At 41.2% G+C, this 22,864-nt stretch overlaps 1 protein-coding gene across 1 annotated transcript in view; it reads right to left on the bottom strand.

Annotated features, from left to right (window-relative positions):
• Window positions 1-22,864, bottom strand: part of ITGA8 (integrin subunit alpha 8) — a 167,754-nt gene that overhangs the window by 75,704 nt on the left and 69,186 nt on the right. The window contains exons 13-14 of the mRNA XM_003786791.2: window positions 22,192-22,383; window positions 244-289 (exon numbers count right to left, since the gene is read on the bottom strand). Coding sequence (XP_003786839.1) covers window positions 244-289; window positions 22,192-22,383 — 238 coding nt within the window. The remainder of the gene's footprint in view (window positions 1-243; window positions 290-22,191; window positions 22,384-22,864) is intronic.

The following is a 22,864-nucleotide window of genomic DNA, read 5'->3' as shown; positions in this document are numbered from 1 at the left end:
TGCTGAGTTTCATATCTTATATAATGTTGTACTTACAGGGTCTGGAAGTTCGGTCATGCAGTATGAGAATGAAATACAAAGGGAGGAGAGAAAGGTTTAAACATTGTGAGCCACAAATACCTCGGCGTTAAAAAGAACATCTAAACTTTTTCTAGAATGAATAGTTGGACTATGCTCTTTAAAGCCAAACTAATAACAGACAGAAATAATAAGGAAAAAGGTTACATACAACCAACCACGTACCTGTAAACAGCTACTTTTCCTGTCCCAAAGGCGCCCACGATCAAATCTAAGAAAGACAAAAACACAGGCACAAATCTTATAGAAACCATTCACTAAGCTCAAAATCATAAGTAGCAGAGAGAGAATCTGTAAGCGCTGACTGTGGAATGAGAGCCACACAAGAAGGAGGGGAAATGATGCTTTTCTTAAGATATTTTAGCAAGGGTAATGGAGCTTCGCTGTACGCAACACGTCTATCAGCAGACCTCAAGCCCTCCTGCACGTAGGAAGGCCAACTTTCTACAGACTCATTGTAACATCATTTATCCCATCCTCTCACTCAAGGCACATCTCTCAAGGAAAAGAGGAAAAGCTTATGCTTGGTGTCTACTAGGAACCAGGCTCAACACATACTGTCTAATTATGCCCTTACTAGCAACGATCCTACAAGCAAGGACCGTTAACCCTGAACTATGATCTTCTAATTGTCATTCTGACACAACCATTTGCTCTTTATAAATGGTATGGATGGTGGTGAATATACTTTTACCAATTATCTCAGGGACTGCCTAATTCATAGGTCAAAAGAGTGGCTTTTCTTGACATCATTTACAATGGTTATTCCTGGTGGAGGCAATCAAAAACAAATAAAAAGAGCAATGCCAAAATCTACAGGGTAAAATTCAGATATAAGAAAATTGAACTTGGTAGAAGCAAGGGCTGGGAAGAGAATTTAGAATGGTTGAAACTATAATTGCTTAATTCTAGTAAGATGGAAGTGAAAATTAAAAAAAAAATCAACAACAACAAAAAGCAAGGGGATCTTAGTTGTCCACTCCAAATAGGAAACGAACTAAGGAATTAAATTGGTATAATGGAGTTTTGCACAGAAAAACGATGGCCAGATTCCAAATAGAGTTAGACTACAAGGATTTAGGATTCTTCTCCTGAAGACTTAGTACCCCTGGGCGTAGCTCTTTGCTAGTTCAGGGTGGGAATGGGACACGTAGTCAGCTACCTTATCAAGTGGGATAATTCTGAGGTGCGTTCCCTGCTCATTTCCCCAGCTATGTGGAACCCAGTTGCCAGATAACCTTCACCGAACCTTCTTTTCCAAGTTTCTCTCCTCTATTCCAGTACCAGTATTTCTCAGAATCATTTCTCAAATAAACAACTTATTTTCTAATTTTTGTCTTTATGTCTGCTCTGGGACGAGGCAACCTAAGACATAATAAAGCTTATTAAAATTTTTGTTTAAAAAATGTACTCAACCATCTTCAAGATCAAAGCCACAGTCATTTCTCTTATGTTTCATTGCTACAGAGTCAGATTCAGACAATAGGCTCAAGATTTGACTCCAAGGTTCCATATGGGAAAAGGCGTGCATGCTAATGTTCCACTGAGTTAAACAAAGGTCCTCAAAATGTTGCTAATTTTATTAGTGAAATTAAAGAACGCATTAAGAAAAGGGCTGCAACTTGGCCAACTATGACTCATGGAATAAACCACTCTTTTCCAAGCATCTAAGTGTTTAGAGCCAGAAGCCAACATTTCTAAGTCTACCAATTTTTAAAATCATAATGAAAAATTCTATCAGGATCTCAACTTCTCCAGCTACATCAGTCACAGGTATTATGTCTGTTACCTCGGTCCTTTGTGACACCCCGGAACATTTTTGCTATGTCGAAGGAAAAGGTTCTACTGATCTGAAGAAATACGACCTCTGTTCTTCCTGCGTAATTATAAACCCCAATATTTAGACAAGTGTAACACAGGTGGCCCTGGCCTGAATCCATTATCTGGTGACATGATACCAGATAGGAGAGCTCTGTTATGAAAACAGACTCAAGAGGAGTTATGTGCTTTGTTCTTGGCTCCAAAAAAGGCGAAATGTTTATATAACAAGATGAGGCATTTTCTAAATAGCAGATGAGCATTCAGAATTGACTCTCTGGAAAAGGCAAAGAAAATAAGATTGTAAGCCCTTCCAGGGCAGGAATCTTTAGGTTTACATATTGCAAATGCTTCATGGAGTGGGATTATTTGAAATAAATAAAGAAAGAAGGAAATTTTGCATCCTCAGTACCAGTCATGGTACCAGGCTTGGAATAGAGACTGACGCCTGGTGAAATAGGGGAGTAAGTAATAATGTGATAATAAACTAAGGATGAGAGAGATGAGGAACATGAGTCAATTAAGACAGGCTAATGTAAACCACAGCTAAATTCTGCTGAACTTACTCATATATTCTCAGAGGTGTTGGCAAACAGACAGACAGATAGACAGATACACACAGGTTCTACAAAGCCATATAGCGATCACAGTTAGATTGTCATTGTAGGTGACAGTTGGAGAGACACCCTCCTCATGGCCCTGAGGAAGAGGCCTTTCCTTTAGAAACTTTAATCCCTGGGCCTTAGGGTGGGAATTTTCCTACTCTGGAAAAATAAAGTAACTGGCAAAGCAGGCCTCAATTTTCTTCCTAAGAATGTAGCCACAGTTCTCCAGAGGCCAAGAAAACAGTTATCTACCACAAAAGTATGTCTGCCTTTTGAGACACTACCTTGGTATCATGCTTGCTAAAAAGGCAGGAGCATTTATACTCAGGACCTTCAAATCATGAGATCTCTCTAGGGGAGGAGAATTGGGTTGCTGATTTGTAGTTCATCCCATACCTCTAGACACTGTGTCTATACAGTATGTATGTTTCAGACATGTTCCATTTATATACACATCCGTGTAGCTATGTTGGGGTGTGTACATATGTGTATGTGAAATAATACTTACATAATACTCATCAATCATACTTCAAGATATTGCATAATTCTGTGTTTAGGAACTTAAATGCTAATCTAGAGACAAGGTAATTTTGGTGCTGAGATTTAGATTCACAACTACACAAACTGTTTTTCCCTCTGACTTTGGGACAACAGGTCTTATCCCATTATCGAATATTCACCATTTTTCTTACAAAAAAATTTTTAAAGGCAGATTCTGAATCAAACGCATGAAAACCTTTGCCTTTCTCTACACACAGACGTTCAGCTGGGTATTTTTTTTTTTTAAACTTTTTCTTCTTCTTCCAGAAATCATGGGCAACTAAAATTGGTTCTTTCCCCTCAGTCAGAAAATGTTCTCCAAGTGCTGGAGGCTGTTGTTATGATTGCCTCACATTGCCTGAGAAACGTGGTTTATTTTCCTTTTGGCTTTTGATGGAGCAACTCAGTACTTTTAAGGAAACAAAAAGGGGCATCAGCACGAAGGCGGGATCAGTTGGCAAGAAAAAAATAGCCCTAAAAATGTGAGCTCATAGGAGATGGATTACACACCTATGTTTTATATTCTGTTTCTCAGAAATTGTTATTTTTTAAAAGAGGAGGAAGAAAAGAGCCAAGCCTTTAAAAGTGGTGCTTGGACCGTGGAATCTGATTTCACTCCACCACGAGGGAAATTGGAGAGTTGGAAGAAGTTCTGTTTGAAAACATCGGCTTTGTTTTGAGTGCGGATTTGAGGTTTGGGTGAGGTGGACAGGGTGCAGCAAGGAGAGAGAGAATGGAAACTTCCCAGGGAAGAAGCAGACAGCAGGGGGAGTCAAGAGGAAGAGCTGTGACAGTATTAAAGATTGAGCTGGGGACAGAGGCACACGCCTGCCATTCCACTGACTGAGGGAGGAGGATCTCTTGAGGCCATCAGTTTGAGGCTGCTGTGTGATTTGACAGTGCCCCTGAATAGCCACTGCTCTCCAGCCTGAGCAACATAGTGAGACCCCCGTAGTGAGACCCCCTCTTAAAAACAAACAAGCAATCAGCTAGTCATTTCGTGGGCAAAGGCTCTGTGACCACCCAAGTACCTACCTTTCCTAAGCTCCACCAGCCTTTTTTGACCTGATACCCTCTTCTCTCCTCTTTCTCATCTTGTTGAGAAACACACTAATATTGAACTCTTCCTGCTGAAAACGCCATCAGACGCCTCCTTAATTTTGCAATTTAAACACATTTATTGTATTAGGATAATGCCAGACAAAGAGAATTGCCATAAAGAACTTCCAAATGAAGGCGGACCGTGGGAATGTAAATCTCATACATGGACCAAAAGATGATGATTAATCAAAAGGTAAGAGCTACTTAAACAGCACCAAAACATACAGGCATCACAGGGGAATTTTATGAAAATATTCCAATTTGTATATAAAAACAGCACCCTGTACCCCATGATAGTATTAATATACACAGCTATGATTTAATAAAAAAAATAAAATTTAAACTTCTTTAGCCAAAAGTATAAGCAAAGTTAAAAGAAGAATGAAAGAAATAAGAGAGTTTGAAGAAGTTCTGTTTGAAAACATCAGCTTTGCTTTGAGTGTGGAGTTGAGGTTTGGGGGAGGTGGACGGGGTGCAGCGAGGAGAGAGGGAATGTTTACGATGTACGTCCCGGATCAAATGTTAATATTCTTTTCAACGCTTATGTATAGAAGAATGTCTGGCGCCCAGCAAAAAAATAAATATCGACAATTATTACTATGCCTGATTTGTAGCATATTTATACAAGTTAGTAATAAAACTATTGAGCATTCTAAGAAAAAGATTATAAACAGGCAATTCATATTAAACACACTTATGACCAATAAACACATGAAAGGATGTTCAACTCCACTAGTCATTGAAGTGGGAGAAATGATGTGATGTGAGCAAGGAGGTGTCGTTTTTAACCTTCCACATTGGGGAAGATGAAAAAGATTAGTACTAGGCAGTGTTGAGCAGAGAAGCAAGAACTCACATGCTCTGTTTGTGGTAGCATAAATTGGCATAATTTTCATGACAGATAGTTTGTTGTATATATATGATAACGTGTGCCTTTGATCCAGTCTTTGTACTTCATTCAGGGGGTGTCCAACCCACAGCCTGGGGGCCACCTCTGAATTATCTGAGAACTTTTTTGCTTATCTGTGGTGGTGGATATCACAAAAATCATGCATAAACCTTTTTATTTTTGTTCACCACCTTTTGTTAGTATTTGTGTATTTAATGTGGGGCCCAAGACAACTCTTCTTCTGATGTGGTGCAGAAAAGCCAGAGTTGGACACCCCACATTTAAACTATCATAATTTCCTTTAATAGTTGCTACAATCCCATGAGATAGATGCTTTTATTATCCCCATTTTATTTATCTGTTTATTTATTTGAGACAAAGTCTCACTCTGTTGCCCTGGGAAGAGTGCTGTGGCATCATCATAGCTCACAGCAACCTCAAACTCTTGGACTACAGAGAGCCTCTTGCCTCAGCCTCCCAAGTAGCTGGGACTACAGGTGCTATGACACCTGACTGGTTTTTCTTTTAGTAGAGACAGGGTCTCACTCTTGCTCAGGCTGGTCTTGAACTCCTGAGCTCAAGGGATCCACCCATCACGCCTGGCATATTATCCCCATTTTAAAATGAGGAAATTGAAATATAGAGTAAGAGGCAAGACAAGGCAGTAAATTTTAATCCCAGACAGTTTGGCTACTGAGCCTACACTGTTCCCTTTCTCACCATACTGCCTTCTAGAAGCACACATGCTATTATTCTCTCTCTTTAAACTTTTTTAAAAATCAAAGATGCACCAAATTCCATTCTTCATAGGATACAGATCTGAGAGCTTTGATAAACACATCAGTCCTATAACCACTGCAGTAGTCATGACAGAGAACAGTTCCATCACTCCCAAATGTCCTCCAAACTGTTTTGTAGTCAAGCCTGACCTGGCTCCTAGTCTCTGGAATTGGCTATTCTGTTTTCTAGAACGTCACATAAATGGACCCAGACAGTATTCAGGGCCTGGCTTCTTATACTCAGCTTAGTACATTCGAGACTGATCCATGGTGTTGTGACTACCAGTAGTTGGTTTTTTTAAATTGCCGAGTAGATTCCTCCACATGGATGGCTCCTTTATCTTTGGGTAAAATTTGGGGAAAGTCACTCTAAACTGCTATGTACAGGTGTTGGCTTTATCTAACAGGACAGTCCTGATCTGTACATCCCTCTCATCAAATCTCTCTAAAACCTTGGGAACCTTCTTTTAAACACAGCATTGTATTTCCAGTGGCAAATGACCCAGTGGAGGGTGAAAAATTAGGAATTCTCAATTCTAGGTCACTTTGCCACGGGCTTCTGAACAACTTTGAGTGAGTCAGCATTCATTGCCAAATCTGTGGTGAAGTCTTTAAGGTTCTCCAGATGAGAAAGCTGAGCCCTCAGCAGCATTTGTTGGGGTTGGATGACTGCACTCTGCGGGGCTCTCAGAGACCCGCCCAGGTCCCTCCTTTGTCTGTTGACTCAGCCCTGCTCCTGAATGTGTGGGGTGTCCTTGGGGCGCCACTGAGAGACAACCAGGTTCTGGCTTTCTCTCTGGCTTTGCCAGATGGGACCTCAGCCCATTCACCTCCATGACTCAGCTGCCGGCTCCACAGATGCCCGGCTCCTGTGTTGGCATTGCCAAAGCCATAGCTCCCAGAATCTCCTCCAGAAAGCATCCCTGCCTGGGTCCCTGCCCGCCAACCCTCTGCCTGCAGAAGCAGGCACTTTAAAGACAAGTGAAATCTGTCATGCATAGCTGTTTCCCTGAACCCACCCAGGGTCGGCCCACTTTCACATGATGATGATATTCAGAGAAACCACAGGGCTGGAAATAATGTGTGACATGGGGGCATTAAAGATGGCGCGTGCATCCCGCCATGTCCACTTGGAAGAGGGTCATAAAACCGGCTCAAGCATTTGGCAATCACAAAACAACTCCTGTCTGTGGGGAGCAGGCATTCAGATAAGTCTCCTAGAGTTTGGCAAATGTGTTAATCTAAAAATAGAGGTTGCCTTTCTTCCTTCCTCTTTTATTGCAACATGCGAAATATTGCTGAGAGGAAGGTTATGGGTTGAGGAAGAAATGTTTGGGGGAAAAAAATGCATGAATTTATCCCAGAAAGTAATAATCCTACCAATCTGTCTGAAAGGCTTCCAAATGAACTCTGAAGAGAAACATTTATGAGTTGGAACGTGGTATTGGGTTGCAACATTCTCATTTACTAAGGGTTTATTTTCCTTTTTGAAAAAAAATAAACCCACAAAAAATAAGAGCGAAATATCAAACGACGAGTCTGCCTTATGAAAATAGTTTTCTGTATGTTATTAGCGTCCTGTGGCCACAAGGATAATTCCTCCCCTTTTCATTGTGTGACACTTCACTTGTTGCTTTCCATGTCACTGCATTGACTTGTCCTGGCCACATCGACGTGGTATATGTGTGCTGTCCAGTCAGTGGCTAAAAGTCCTAGGGAAAAGTTTGTTTCTTCAGGGCCAGTGTCACTTATAAGTGGCTGCTTATTGGGAATGATTTCACAGGCTTCAGCAGAGTCTGATGGGTCCCAAGAAACTTTTCCCACGTCCGGCCTGCTAGACAAACGGCTATGATTAAAGCGTTAGGAGACTTTATACATTTGGTAAGTGTCACAGGCTGAATTATCTACCAAAAGTCATATGTCAAAGTCCTGGCTCTCAGGACCCCTAATGTGTCCCTATTAAGGGTAAGAGTCTTTAAAGAGATAATTAATGTAAGATGAGGTCTTATGGGTGGGCCCTGATTCAACAGGACTGGTGTCTGTAGAAGAGGAAGTCAGGACACCAGTACACACAGAGGATGGTGAAGACACACAGTTGGGGGGAAGACAGCCACTGACAAGCCACCGGAGCAACCTGAGAAGAAACCAACCCTCTCACACCCTGACCTTGGACTTCCAGCCCCCTTTTTGTGTCACCCAGGCTGTCCTACTTTGTTAAGGCAGCACGAGCAAACAAATGCACTAAGATATGGTGGATGGAGTTCAAGGCAGGTGTGAAGGAGAAGGACGGACAGGCATGCCAGTGGTTCCCCACACTGGGCACATGATTAAGCAATGCTACCAATCACCCCCGGCGAGTTGGGTCCTGCCCTAACTGCTGGGATTCAGCAGTGGACATGGAAACAGATGTGCCCTCCAGCCCTCCAGCTACCGAGAGTCTATCAGTCAACTCACCCAGGGGGCTTGTTAGAAACAGGCCATTCCACTGCAGTGATGACCCCCTTCTCCGAGACCACTCACGTCCTGATGAAAATAAGATGATCAGGCTTTTCTCCAGCCATGTTTGAGAAGAGGTAATTGGCACGCAGCAGTTCTTAGGGACAGAGGATGAGGAATCTGAGCATCCCCCAAATGAGCTTCACCTACTTCATGATTTAGTAGAGTCTGGCTGGACCGTGAACTTTCTGCTTTACCCTCACTCTCATGAAACTCCTCTTAGGGTTGATAGTTTTTGGGTAACTGACCATTAGTATCATCACATTTATCAAAGAATCACAGACATGTGCGATTTCCATTTTCATGCTGTATTAATTGTTTTGAAAATCTCCATCCTTCATCCCACAGGAGATTTTAAACAAAGATTACCGAGTCATCACCTTCCAGCACAGGCCTGGGTCCAGGGAATAGAACCTGGACCGCTCAGCCTTGAATCTTGTCTCCATCCTTTCTACCTCCATTTGACCAGCAGAGTTTAAAAATTAGAACAATTGAGGCGTCCAAGGTGATGGATGTTCTAAATACCCTGACTTGATCATCACACATTCCATGCATGTATCAAAATACCATAGGTACCCTCATAAATCCTGACAAATATTATATATCAATAATATTTTTTAATTTAAAAGAAGAACAATTGACAGTGTTAAGTACTTTACAGTTTATAAATTGCCTCCATAACAATCCTGAGTGGAGGGGATTAGTTTTGTCATTTTTCTTGTGTGGCTGGATACACAAAGGTTAAGACCACAGAGCTGGTACAAAAGGAGAATCCAGGTCTCCTGACCATGACTTTGCTCTGTCCAGCATGCTGGCTATTTGTCCTCCTGGTCTAGCAGCCTGAACAGCAATTAGCATCTAAATGTCCAAGGCCAAAGTCTGAATGCTTGCCAAGAACGAGTGTGCAACTTGGAGTGGAGCCTCCTGTGACCCCAGGAGAGGAATGCCAGTGCTTACTTCATTTATTTATTTATTATTATTACTTTTTTTTCAGACAGTACACTTTGTTGTGCTGGGTAAAGTGCTATGGCATCATAGCTCACAGCAACCTCAGTCTCTTGGGCTCAAGTGATCCTCTTGCCTCAACCTCCCGAGTAGATGGCACTACAGGTGCCTGCCACAAGGCCCAACTATTTTTAGAGATGAGGTCTAACTCTTGCTCAGGCTGGTCTTGAACTCCTGAGCTTAAGCAATCCACCTGCCTCAGACTCTCAGAGTGCTGGGATTATAAGAGTGAGTTACCATGCCTAGCTTACACTGGCTTTTTTTTTTTTTTTCCTATTTTTGAGACAGAGTCTCCCTGTCACCCTAGGTAGAGTATCCTGGCATCAAAGTTCACAGCAACCTCAAACCCTTGGGCTCAAGGAATCCTCTTGCCTCAGCCTCCCAAGTATCCGGAACTACAAGCACCCACCATGATACCCAGCTAATTTTTCTATTTTTACTAGAGACAGGGTCTCGCTCTTGATCAGACTGGTCTCACACTCCTGAGCACAAGCAATCCACCTGCCTTGAACTCCCAGACTGGTAGGATTACAGGTGTGAACCACCGTGCCCAGCCTCACCAATGCTTACTTTAAAAGGCCATCATCATCATCATCATCTCTACTTCTATTTCTTTCTCTACTTTCTATTTCATCATTCTAAACAGATAAAAAACACAGTAGAACCTCTGTGAATTGACCACCCACGAGGCTGTGACAAACTGGTCAATCTACAGAGGTGAGCAACATAAGGAACTAGGCCTGCTGTACTGATACATATATGTGGTTCGTGTCCGGTCCATAAAAATTTGGTCAATTTAAGGAGGTAGGGAGATCGTCAACTATGGAGGTTCCACTTTTGTCGACCTATTTAAGTAGAGTTGGAAGTAAAGAGAGATAAGAGCAGTAGCTTATTATATACAAAGGTGTGTGGCTAGAATTTGGTCGGTCCATTTATCCACATGTAGTTAGTCACTGAAATATATTGACCATGTGTGTTTAGACAGTAAGATTCTAAAGTGAGCAAAGCCAAATCCAGTCGCTCAACTAATTCATTGTCTAGTGTAGTGGGGCAGAAGGGACATTTATCAAAGAATTGAAGACATGTGTGATTTCCATCTGAGATGATTGTTTTTGGAGGAAGGATAAGAGTCAGGGACGGCTTCCTGAGGAAGTGACATCTGACCTGGGTTTCCAAGTGGGAAGTGAACTCCTGGGAAAATGGCCAGGATGTGCAAAGACTTTGAGGCAGAAGGGATATATCAAGTGGACTGCACAAAAATATAGCTTTTCATTTGCATATTAATAAATCTAAATGATGCATAGGAAGAACTTGCAGCAGAAATACTAGAGATTCAAAGCACAGGAGAGGAATTTATTCCAACTAATTCAAACTCTATCTCCCTTCCCCCATTACAAAAAGCCACAGCCAAGCAGCAGGTTCCTATTAACTGTATCTTTACAAGCAAGGTCAAGTATAAATGATATCTTGACACGGATGCCCTGGGTTTCAGAAAGAAGCTGGTGTTCAAGAGTATGTGGAAGGAAGTTAATTCAAACTTGAGCTGTCAAATGATGTGTAGCATATAAATGTTATAGTCATACAGTTAGATTCTTCTGCCTGGTGAGAGAAAATGTGCTGTATTTATACCTACAGGTGGGATATGATTTAAAGCTCCCTTGAGGCAGAGTTCTGGTGTGAAGCATGGGAAGGGATGCAAGTCAGGTGAGTGAGGGTTTCCTAGCCTCATTTGGAAGGTCACTGATTTAGAATAGCATCCAAGGCACAATCTTTCCAAAGGGCTGCCTCTCCCAAGGTGAGTCCAAAATAGGGCAGGTGGAGGGACTCACAAGTCTTCACAACATAAACAAAATAGAAATGTTTGTCTTAGAGATGTGACAGTTGCTAGGCTTTCATGTTTTAATCTAAAGGTTCAAAAGCAAAAGCAGTTAGCCTGTTATGTCATTGGACTTGAAAATGGCTGACTGTAGCTCATTTTTGTGTTGGTCTTTCATAAATGCAGTGGTGAATGTGGCCAATGGTCTTTCTCAACTAGGATCTGTGAGTTTCTTAATAGGAAAAGAAATTCCTCTTTGGAAAGACATCAAGTAAACAGGAGTTGATTGTATTTGTGAGTGGCTGGGCAGTAGCAGGTAAGTACGTGGGGATCATGTTAGTGTCGCGTGGAGCAACCAAACACTCTTAACATGTAAGAGTCACTATAGCTCGAGAGCAAGTATGGTGAGAATATTTACACAATAGAAATTGGTAAAGCTACAAATCTGGGCTTTTTCTTTTTCTTTTCCCCCTGAGCAGGTGCATGTTAAACATTTACCAATACATCTCTGACTATAAAGGTACATGACGAGGTTGAAGATATGTGGACAGTGGATCTCTTGAGAAGTGTGCAGAATAGCTCCTAGATTCTCTTCTGATGGTAGATAGCCATCTGCTAGTCTTCATACCCTAGGAGCTGAGGTGGCCCAAAGGCTCTTAATCCCCAGACATCCCTCGCTACATCCCTAGCTGCATAGTTGCTGCTGTACCCATGGCTTGGGTCATTTCATTGTCCTCCTTTCCTCCTTACCTGGGCACCTTAACAACTTCTGATCTCAAGTTTCTTTTTCATTATATTAATAACTCATTCTGCTCATTGCTAAAGATTGAGGTCCATAAGCATCATTCTCAAACATAAAACATTGCCTTTCTCTGCTATTTTTCTAATAAAGTGCTAATTATTTAACATGCTATTGAAGGCCCTTTGTTATTTGTTCCAGATGAATCTTTCACCTTTACCTCTCTCCATATTCACCCTCATCAATTTAAACAAATTCACTTGCCAAATTACTTTTTTATCTTAAAGATAGAAAATATTTCCTTTGTGGATGGAATATTTTTTGAACAATCAACACATACAAAAAAAAAGGTATGGTTGTAAAAGTTTGTAATGGATGCTAATGAAGACAAATGAGGCAATGTTTTTGTTGCATAAAATGAGAACAGACAACAGTAATTATTTTAAGCCAAATTCCTTCAAAAAATCTGCTTCTACTGTGCAGTCCTAGAAATTTGTTAAGGAAATTTTGCCAAACAGTAATTTTTTTTTCTGACATGTGTATCACCGCATGAAATAATCAATTCACAGCATTGTATACTTTGGTAAAATAAAGGCTTCTCAAGAGCAGGACATTATCTGCATCAAATGATGATCAAAGTGCATTAGTACATGTGGTCCTCTGTTAAGTCTCAGCCACTCTTTCTGTTTACCATTTTGATGCTCCTTGACCTGGGAAGTCCATTTAAAATTATTCTCATCATGGTAAGAACACTTTACCTGACATCCCCTGAGTCTTTGCTCAGGCTGTGTTCCATCTTCAAATGCCTTCTGAATGTAATCACTTATGATTACGGTACATCTTCAGATCCTGCTTCACTAATTCCTCTCATCACTTTAGCGAGAAGTACTCTGTTCAACTCATTTTTTTTTTTAACCTTCATGAATAGAACCTTCTCTAGAGAAGATAGATGAATGGCTAACAAACATATGAAAAAATGCTCATCATCCCTAATTATCAGAGAAATGCAAATCAAAACCACCCTAAGGTATCACCTAACCCCAGTGAGAATGGCCGACATCATAAAATCTCAAAGCTATAGATGCTGGCCTGGATGTGGAGAGAAGGGAACACTTTGATACTGCTTGTGGGACTGCAAACTAATATAACCTTTTTGGAAGGAAGTATGAAGAACCCTCAAAGAACTCAAACTAGACCTGCCATTTGATCCTGCAATCCCATTACTGGGCATCTACCCAGAAGAAAATATATCATTTTATCATAAGGATATTTGTGCTAGACTATTTATTGCAGCTCAGCTTACAATAGCCAAACTGTGGAAACAACCTAAATGCCCACCAACCCAGGAATGGATTAACAAGCTGTGGTGTATGTAAACCATGGCATACTATTCAGCCACTAAAAAGATGGAGACTTTACATCTTTTGAATTAATCTGGATGGAGTTCTTTTTAGTAAAGCATCACAAGAATGGAGAAGCAAGGATCCAAGGTACTCAATTCTGATATGAGGACAATTGATGGCCTAGTACATAGTTAGGGGTAGAGGAAGGGGGAGCAGAGAGTGAGAAGGAGGGAGGGGGTGGGGGTCATGGTGCATGGCACACCTCTTGGAGATGGGATGCAATTATAAGAGGGACTTTACCTTAACACACGCAATCAGTGTAACCTGGTTTTCTGTACCCTCAATGAATCCTCAACAATAAAAACTCTTCTCGCATGCTGCCAGGATAGTTAACTGTTGAGTGCTTTATATCCATGCTTGTATTTCTCTTAAGGGCCTAGATTGTGTCAATATAGTATCAAATGTCATTTATAACTAAAATTTAATGACTGCTACCAGATGCTGTTCACAGTGCTAACTGCTTTATACATTTTATCTGACTTAGCCTCCAAAACACCTCCTTTAAGGAAAAAAAACTACTATTATTGGGTATTGTTATACCTATTTCGAGAAAGTTGAGTCTCTTGTCAAGGTGCACACTCAGCCAGTGTTATCACCAGAATTTGAACTCAGACGCTTGAGATCAGGAGCTTTGCTCAATTCAGTGCTCTGTTCTCAACACCTAGAACAGTGCCAGGCACAAGGACGGCACTCAACATGTATTTATTGGATAAATGAAATACCTGCATTTCCAATACCACAATCTCTTGAAATCATATAATCAATAAATATTCTTCCATCATCATCATCTATAAAAATGAAGACAATTAGTGACTATTCTCAACATTAGCTGAATAATATCAGCATTGCCCAAATACCTGTTTCTGAGGACTAAAATGCAAAATTTGGACTTACCAAATACAGGTTGAATAATAAGAAGCGTATTTGCTGATTACAACTAACAGCAATGTTTGGAATATAGCAGCTATCACATATGGAACACGACAAACTATAAGATACATTACAGGTCTTATCCTGACATTTCAGCAGCCATGAGAACACCAGGTGTCCAGCTCTTGGTTTCTAAATACTATTATTCATAAAAAGAACCTTGGCTTGGTGACAAATAAATAGAGGATTCCAAGGCTGGGGAGGGGAAAATACAAGAGCTTGGAGTGTTTCAGAGTTTTAGAAATTAGGGAAACACTTGCGAAAGGATGGGAGATGTCAAAAGAACTCTAGAACCAGAACTAGAAGTTCTCAATTGCCAAACATGTGACAATTTCAGCAACTAAATAAATGCTACACTGGGTTATAACCCACCAAGTATAAAACAAACATCCATGAGTCCGTATCAATATACATGAATAAATGGGGGAGAAGAGATATATTTTTCTTACATTAAACTTGCAATGAATAAATGTAAAAGAAATGATGGAAAAAGAAAATTCCCATTAGGCGGTAATAATTATTGCAGGTGAGACTCATGAATAGAGCTCAGATTAGCAGGCAAACGTACAGCGAGAAACAGGTTATTTGCACAGTCTTGTAATATCTTTCCAAAGACATTTATTGCAAAAAAGGGAAAGAGAGTCACTTTACAGAGGGGAAGCATGGCTGATACCACCCTAAGCAAGCGATAAAAGTGTAAAAAGACAACAGATGACATGGTCCTCCTGATACGATGCCCTGGGAAGGGCTCAGCATCCCTTGTGTAGGGTTTTTGCCCCAAATACATAACCTCAATCTATTTATGAATGAACATCTGACAAACTTAAAAATTCAGACACATTCTTCAGAATGTCTGGCCTGTACTCTTCAAAAGTATCAAGTTGTGACAGCAAAGAACCAACAGGATGTCTCAGATTGCTAGAGAGTAAGGACAGAGGATGACTACATGCAACGTGGGATCCTGGACTGGAAAACAGAACAGTAGGACAAATGGTGAAAATTTTAGGATGTCTAGGTCACCCAATGATGACTGTGCTATGGTCATACATATAAAATATTAACATGAGGAGAAGTAGGTGAAGCATTTATGAGATGCTACTGTTTTTTGCAACTTCTCTGTGAGTCTAAAATTATTCCCACAAAAATGCCAAGAACAAGGTAGGTTTGGAATGTCCCCAGTACAAAGGGCTGAAAAATGTTTGAGATATGTATACTCCAGTTATGTGGATTTATCATTGCACTTTGTATGCTTCTATCAGAATGTCTCACGTGGCCCATAAATACGTACAACTATTATGAGTCCATAAAAATTAAAAATCAAACACATGCTTTAAAAGTCTTTTATAATTTCACTAAGTCCTTTCCCCCCTCCTTCTAAGATACAACTTTAATAATCTACCCAATATTATAGAACAGTCCAGGCAGGCAGTAAATCTAACAATGGGATTATAGGATCAGAGAAGTCTAGGGTTTAAAGGACTTTGGGAAAAGCAGACCACAGACCCACATCGCTTCAAGGGAGAGAAGCAAGATCCAGGGAGGCTGAGTTACTAAAATCGCATTTGGGGGAACTGGTTCCAGAACTCAGGTCCCTTCCCTCTCCATTCATTTTTACTTCCAACGCATGACACGGCTTGATTCAAGTCCAAGAACTCTTTCCGTTGAATTAATTCAACTTAATCCAAATTCATCAGATATTTTTATAAAGATAGAATATTCTAATTTCTAAAGTGTTTATAAGGAAACTATGAAAATCTGGCTCCATAAGAATGTAATGTTTTGCTTTTCATACAAACTTGAGTAGCAGTATGAGAAGGAAAAATAAACTTTGACTGTAAAGATTTGAATGCAGTTCAACTAAACTTCAAATCAACAATATCAAGGAGTTCAAAGTTGAATTAAAATGCATTATTCCCTTTGGGTAAAGCCACCCCTAAGTTGAGTCTTTCTTTCTCACTTGTTTGCTTATAACACACACAGCACTCATTGAGACAGATAAATGCTGGTCACTTTATTTCACTGAGTTTAACTGTCTGAAATGGCTTCACGTTATAATTGTATATCAGGGGCCTTGAAGGAGACAGTGTTAGTCTTGGCATCCTGCCCCTGTTTTTCCTCCAGTTTTTATTGCCTGTACGATTTCAGCTCTTCAACAAAAGCTGCACTTCCCCTCTCCCACCCTCTAATGTCTGGGCTATGCTTTTAGCAGATGGTATTTTTATACACTCGTGTTTAACCGGATTAGACTAGATCATTGAATTTTAGGATTCCTGACTGTCACAGCTGTTTCTTCTCTGAAATGCTTCCACTCAATTAACGTATACAAGATCCTCCTCTGGCCAATCCTGGTTTCCCAGTGAGCCCCAATGTAGAAAGCTGAACACAGCCGCCCTCTGAATAGGAAAATGAATTTTGGAGCTAGAAATGAAAATACTTGTGACTCCTGTTTGTCTGTTTGCCAGTGACAATATTTATCATAAAAAGTCTTAAAAGATACTGAGTGGTTAAACTAGATGTCAGGAAAATTATTGCACACATTATTTCCATAATCAAATTTCTCCATCTCTATAACTAAATTCCCATGTCTATTGGTTATGTCACACTGCTATTGGGTACCCTGGGTCAAAATTCCAGAGTCACCTTCCACGCTGGCCTCTTCCTTTCTCCTCGCCACCCCCTCACAGCCCCATCACAGGTCATCATTACCAGGTCTTGTCTATTCTTCATTTGCGCTATTTTGTTAGTCTCTTCCTTTCAATGTCCATTGTCATCATTCTAGCTCAGGTCTAATTCATAGAAAATTCAGTAACCTTGCAGATGCTGGTGCAGGTTTGGAGAGAAGAAATACTTTTACACTATGGGTGGACTGCAAACTCATACAACCTCTTTGGAAAGAAGTATGGAGAACCTTCAAAGAACTCAAATTAGACCTCCCATTTGACCCTGCAGTCCCATTACTAGGCATCTACCCAGAAGACAAAAAATCATTTTATCATAAGGACATTGCACTAGATTATTGCAGCTCAATTTATAATCTCCAAGATGTAGAAAGAACCTAAATGCCCATCAATCCAGGAATGGACTAATAATAGACTGTGGCCTATGCACATTCAGCCATTAAAAAAGATGGAGACTTTACATCTTTTGTATTAACTTGGATGGAGTTGAAACACATTCTCCTCAGTAAAGTATCACAAGAATGGAAAAGCAAGTATCGAATGTACTCAATACTACTATGAAGCCAGTAGACAATCTAATACATGCCAACCCTTATAAGAGAAAAACTCAATTCAATTCATGTTAGAGGTGGGGGGAAAAGGGAGGTGGAGAGGGAAGAGGGTTTGGTGCGCTCCCACTTAACAGGCACAATGTTAGGGTATATGGCACACCTCTTGGGTGTGGGACACAATCTCAAAAGGGACTCTACCTAATAAATGCAAACATTGTAACCTAGTTGTTTGTACCCTCACATTAATCTGACACACTTTGTTAATGTACCAGTGATTCTCAATGTCTCTAAGCTGTTCAGGAGGCCAATTCAGAGGTCCCCTATAGAGGGGACAGGTGTCCTTCTTGGGTCCCCATGGCAGACTCAACAGATTAAGTAGCATGCACACTAAGTTTCAGAATCACTGTGGTAAATCTCATCACTCTACAGCGTACTGCAGAGTGTGGCATGAGACTCAGCAGCAAGGGCTACACCAGGAGCTTGTCAGAAATGGGGACTCTCAGGACCAGGCACAGTGGCTCATGCCTATAATCCCAGAACTCTGGGAGGCTGAGGTGGGTGGATTGCCTGAGCTCACAGGTTTGAGACCATCCTGAGCCAGAGCGAGACCCCATTTTTAAAATAGCTGGGCATTGTGGTGGGCACCTGTAGTCCCAGCTACTCAGGAGCTGAGGCAAGAGGATCACTTGAGTCCAAAAGTTTGAGGTTGCCATGAGCCATGAAGCCATGGCACTCTACCAAAGGTGACAAAGTGAGACTCTGTCTCCATAAAAAAAAGAAAAAAAAGAAAGAAATGGGGACTCTCACCCCACCCAGTTGAGCTACTGAAACAGATCTGCATTTTATAAAGATGCAGGTGCTCACCTTTAGTGGGCAAAACCCTGTCCTACAGCAGCAGTCTCCGACCCTTGTGGCACCAGGGACCAATTTCATGGAAGACAATTTTTCCATGGATGGGAGTAGGAGACAGTTTTGGGATGATTCAAGCGTATTACAGCTCCACCTCAGATCACCAGGCATTAGATTCTTATAAGGAGCCTTCAATCTAGATCCCTCACATGTGCAGTTCACAGCACAGTTTGCTCCTGTGAGAATCTAATACTGCTGCTGATCCTACAGGAGGTGGAGTTCAGGCAGTGATGTGCAATGGGGAGTGGCTGTAAATACAGATGAAGCTTCCCACCCCCACCTGCTGCTCACTTCCTGTTGGGCAGAATGGCTCCTAATAGGTCGTCAGTTTGCAGCCTGAGGGTTGGGGACCACAGCTCTATAGGACCAGTTCCTAACAGCTAAACACCTGAACCACTGAGGTCATTTAAACATGTCATCATCACCCAAGCTCCATCCCAAGAGATTCTGATTCAATTGGCCTGGAGGGTGACCTGAGCATGTGGGTTTTTGAAAGTTCCCCAGGGGAAATTTTACAGCCAAGTCTGAGAGCCACAGCTCGTAAGGATGACTAGATAAGTCTGGGAGGAGGAAGTCAACTAATGGATTGTACTACTCAGAAAGCAAAGAATCATCTAAAAGGCAGAGTTCTTTTGATTTGAAAAGAGCAGGACCCTGGAGAGAAAGAAAGTTGTTCTTGTCAAGTTCCAAGAAGGACTGGTTTAGAAAATCCCAAGACAAACCATGGAGGACAAGATCACACCGTTTATGAAATGGATACGGCGTTTAAAAGCAGGCTGCTCAGCGGCCTTCAGGAAATTAGCTTTCAGTGCTACCCAGGTGAGGCATCAGAAGGCTGCGATCCAATTGAGTGATGGGACATCGAGATGATGCCTGGGTGGAAAACTGGCAATAGGCAAAGGAAATCTAGATGGATAAAGCTAAGGGAAGTCTCAGAAGCCTAAAGATCCCAATCTGTGTGTATCTGAGTTGCTACAGGGGTCCAGGAGCACTTGCTGAGAGAGTGGACTACAAGAGGCCAGAACGGAACAAGAAGGCTCCAGGCAGGACACAGGGAACTTTTAGAGACCAGGTCTTGCCCTGTTGCTCAGTTTGCAGTGTATTGGTGGGATCTTTAGCTCACTGCAGCTCAGCCATCCTCCTGCCTTAGCCTCCCAAGTAGTTGGACTACAGGTGTGTGCCACATTGCCGAAGTTTTCTTTTTCCTTTTCTTCTTTTTCTTTTCTTTTTGTTCCTCTTATCTTCTTTTTCCTTCTCTTCTTTTCCCTTCCTTTCCCTTCTCTTTTTTTCTTTTTCCTAAGAGACAGGATTTTGCTATGTTGCCTAGGCTGGACTCAACCTCCTGGCCTCAAGCAATCCTCCTTGCCTCAGCTTCCTAAATTGTTTGGATTATAGGCATGAGCCACCACGCCCAGCTTAACAGGGAACTTTTGAGGAGCGGTCACTATGTGTACTATGGAATTAGCTATAGAAGTCTGAACAACACCTCAAAGACCACAAGGGACAGAGCTGCTCTCCAGCCACAGGCCAATAATGGCAGATGATACACCTGGGCCAGATGTTCCTTTCCAGTCTCTGGACAACAGGGACACCCCTTTCTACTGCATTCCTCGGGAGAGTGGCTGCAGAGGGACGAGGAAGAGAATCTTGACTGTGAACGAATACTTACCCAAATAAGATCACGTCTGAATCTAGAAGTACATGCAAGATTGAAGTTTTCTGCCATTTGGAATTGGAGGCTTAAGAGCTAAGTGAAATTCACTTATAGAAAAATGAGGGAAGTTTCATGTCTGACTCCTGAATTATGCCTGAAAATTTTAAATCCAGTATCTTAATTAACTGTTTATCTCCCTGCCTATCAGGGAGTTTTCTTCTCTATAGGTCCCTGGGGTTTTGGTATCAGGACAAAAAGACTTTGTGAGTGCCATTCTTTTTGCAAGAAGAGAATCCGAGGAAAATGTTCTTGGATTATGAATTGCAAGAGACACCTGTCGGGGCCAGAATCCAGGTCTACTAAGATGTACAGAAGAAATCTAAAAGACTGACTCTCTTGAGGGATGGGAATTCAGCCAAGCAGCAATGTGACGGGTCTGCCATAGGAAAGAACATTGACTGGAGACAGACAGACACGTGGCGTTGACATCACTGATAACTATAAAGTGGACCAGCATCAGCAATGAGGCGATTGACTAGCACATGACTTCCAATTAAACTTTTTCTGAGTGTTAAGAAAGAATGAAAACGACAAAATTAAATAATGATCAAAACTAACATTGCGTGGACTTTCAATTCTTCTCTCTAACCTACTATGTTTTTTTCTCCCTGAAGGGAGTGCTCCTTGAGGGAACAATTGTTTCATGTTACTGTCCTTCCCAGCTCCTGTTTGGGACATGTTTAGCCTTGAAGGGAAATGGACAGACTGGCTATTTGATGGATACATCCTTCGTTTCCTTTGCCTTGTGGAAGGCACAGCCTTTTTTTCTGTCAAGTTCCCTGGTCTAAAGATTGGGAAAAGGAAGCTTATGACAGGCATAATGAATACCAGTAACTTTCTAATTAACTGTTTATCTAAAAGTGTGACCTAGGAGTTGAATTTCATTAATCACCCTGACATATTTGGGGTAGGACACAAAGGGGCCTAGAGTTTTGAATTATTTTAAATTAGCGTGGATTAGGTAATGAGGAACCCTCCCCCCCAAAAACAACTAACCTTCAATGATTAGTAATATAAACTAAGAAGACAAATTTAACTAAATGCTCTTGAAATTGCCATAAGTAGAAAGCATCAGTATATGACATAAAACCAAATCTGATTTGAGCCTGCTGTGATGTCTGTATTAGTGTTATGAAAGGTTTCTGGCAAATTTAAAAGAATGTGTTGCGGTATCCTTCATGCCTAACCCCAGAGGAGAAGAGAGAGCCAAAGGATTGAAATTAATGATGTATATCTAGGCAGTTGGCTTGTTGTTCTGCTGTTTCAAACCATAAAAAAAGCTCTACATGTGGAAAATTCCCAATTAGGGGAGGGGCTGGCAGAAAGAGACAAGGTTTTCACAAATAGTTGAAGCTGTCATTTAACTATTAATGATTTCTAAGTACTTATTGAAACCATCTTCAAATAACCAACATCAAAGTGAAAAATCAAGCCATAAAACCAAGAAGTCTAATGTTCTCTGCTTAAAAACTCTGATTACTGAAATAATCCTTTAGGACAAATCCACATTTTCACAGAGCAGGCACAAAACATTAATGATCTATGGGTTTCCATGATAAGCCCTCAAGGAGAATTAGGAAATCAAGAATAGTTTACAATCCCTATCATGACCCCGTTCTTGTCTTTACCCCTCCACTTTAAAACAGTCAATCTGTCTTTGGAAACCCACAAAATATGGCTGAAGAATATGTATGCTTTAAAGACTCAAGCTTCCTGACAGAAATGGTGAGGATCAGATGTTAATTAATAGCAACTATGAGCTCAAAAGGGAATTAGAGGGTTAAAATAAATCATTCTAGAAAGATGTCTAATGTGACTTGTCTTTGAGAACGGAGACCAAATAATGTAGAAGTTTCAAATGAAAACGTGGGTTGCTAAGTGTTACATCCAATGCAGCTTCTTAAGCCATCTTGACTTTCTATCATTGTCTCTTGACAGGAAAGGGAGTGTCTGTTTTGTCTTTCTCTAAATTCTCTTGACAGTCACTCTGGAATCACACACAAAAATCCTGGCTCCACCTTTGAGGTTGGTCTTTATTTGCAGGAGAGAGCAGCTTGCTGCAGGATGCATTTTCCAGACAACAGACCCTTTCCAAGAGGGGTGATCCTCATTTCACTCGCAGAAAGAAAGCAAACCTTACCTGGGTAATCATTCTTGTCTATGTCTGAATCTCCTCTTAAAGTGAAACCAAATCCAGAAGGGATGGCCTGGGAGGCCCACACTCCTTGCAGAGTTTGGGAAGGCTTGGTGTTTAAACCATCTTGATTCCCGTTGTAAATGAGCACTTGGCCTCTTTGGTCCTTGCCTGCAAAGGGCACCCCGATGGCAATGTCTACAAACAGAGACACAGAGACGCAGTTCTTTAAAATGAAGAATGCTGTACAATCAAAGAGCAGTATCATTAAGCCCAACAGGCTTGTTACTTTTTCCATACAAATTCTGTGGCACGGCGACAACGGTAAATCATTTGCTGTCTTTTAGCCACCCAACAGGTATTTATGGAATGCTTAGTATGTGCAGTGGGTACAAGAGGGAATCAGACACTCAAAACCCCGGCTTTCAGAAAGCTTATATTCTAGTACCAGGAATCGTTTGAATAGAGAAATGATGAAGGCATCAGAGGCTCTGCAGGAAGCTCAGTGAGTGATAGAGACCCTGGGGCTGGATGAACTAGGTGAAATCACTGTTTCAAAAACGAAAAAGACCTTATTCACAAAGATTGTATCATTTACTAATTACCTAGTCCCATAAAGTAGGCAAGCCTCATTCACCAGTTCAGTGTTTTTCAACCCTTTTTATCTTTTTTTTTTTTT

The sequence above is a fragment of the Otolemur garnettii genome, unplaced genomic scaffold (assembly GCF_000181295.1).
Source record: "Otolemur garnettii isolate 467f Iridium unplaced genomic scaffold, OtoGar3 scaffold00019, whole genome shotgun sequence".
In the NCBI taxonomy this organism is placed as follows: Eukaryota; Metazoa; Chordata; class Mammalia; order Primates; family Galagidae; genus Otolemur; species Otolemur garnettii.
Note: the sequence above shows the minus strand (reverse complement) of the source record. Positions and strands in the feature narration are given on the sequence as shown.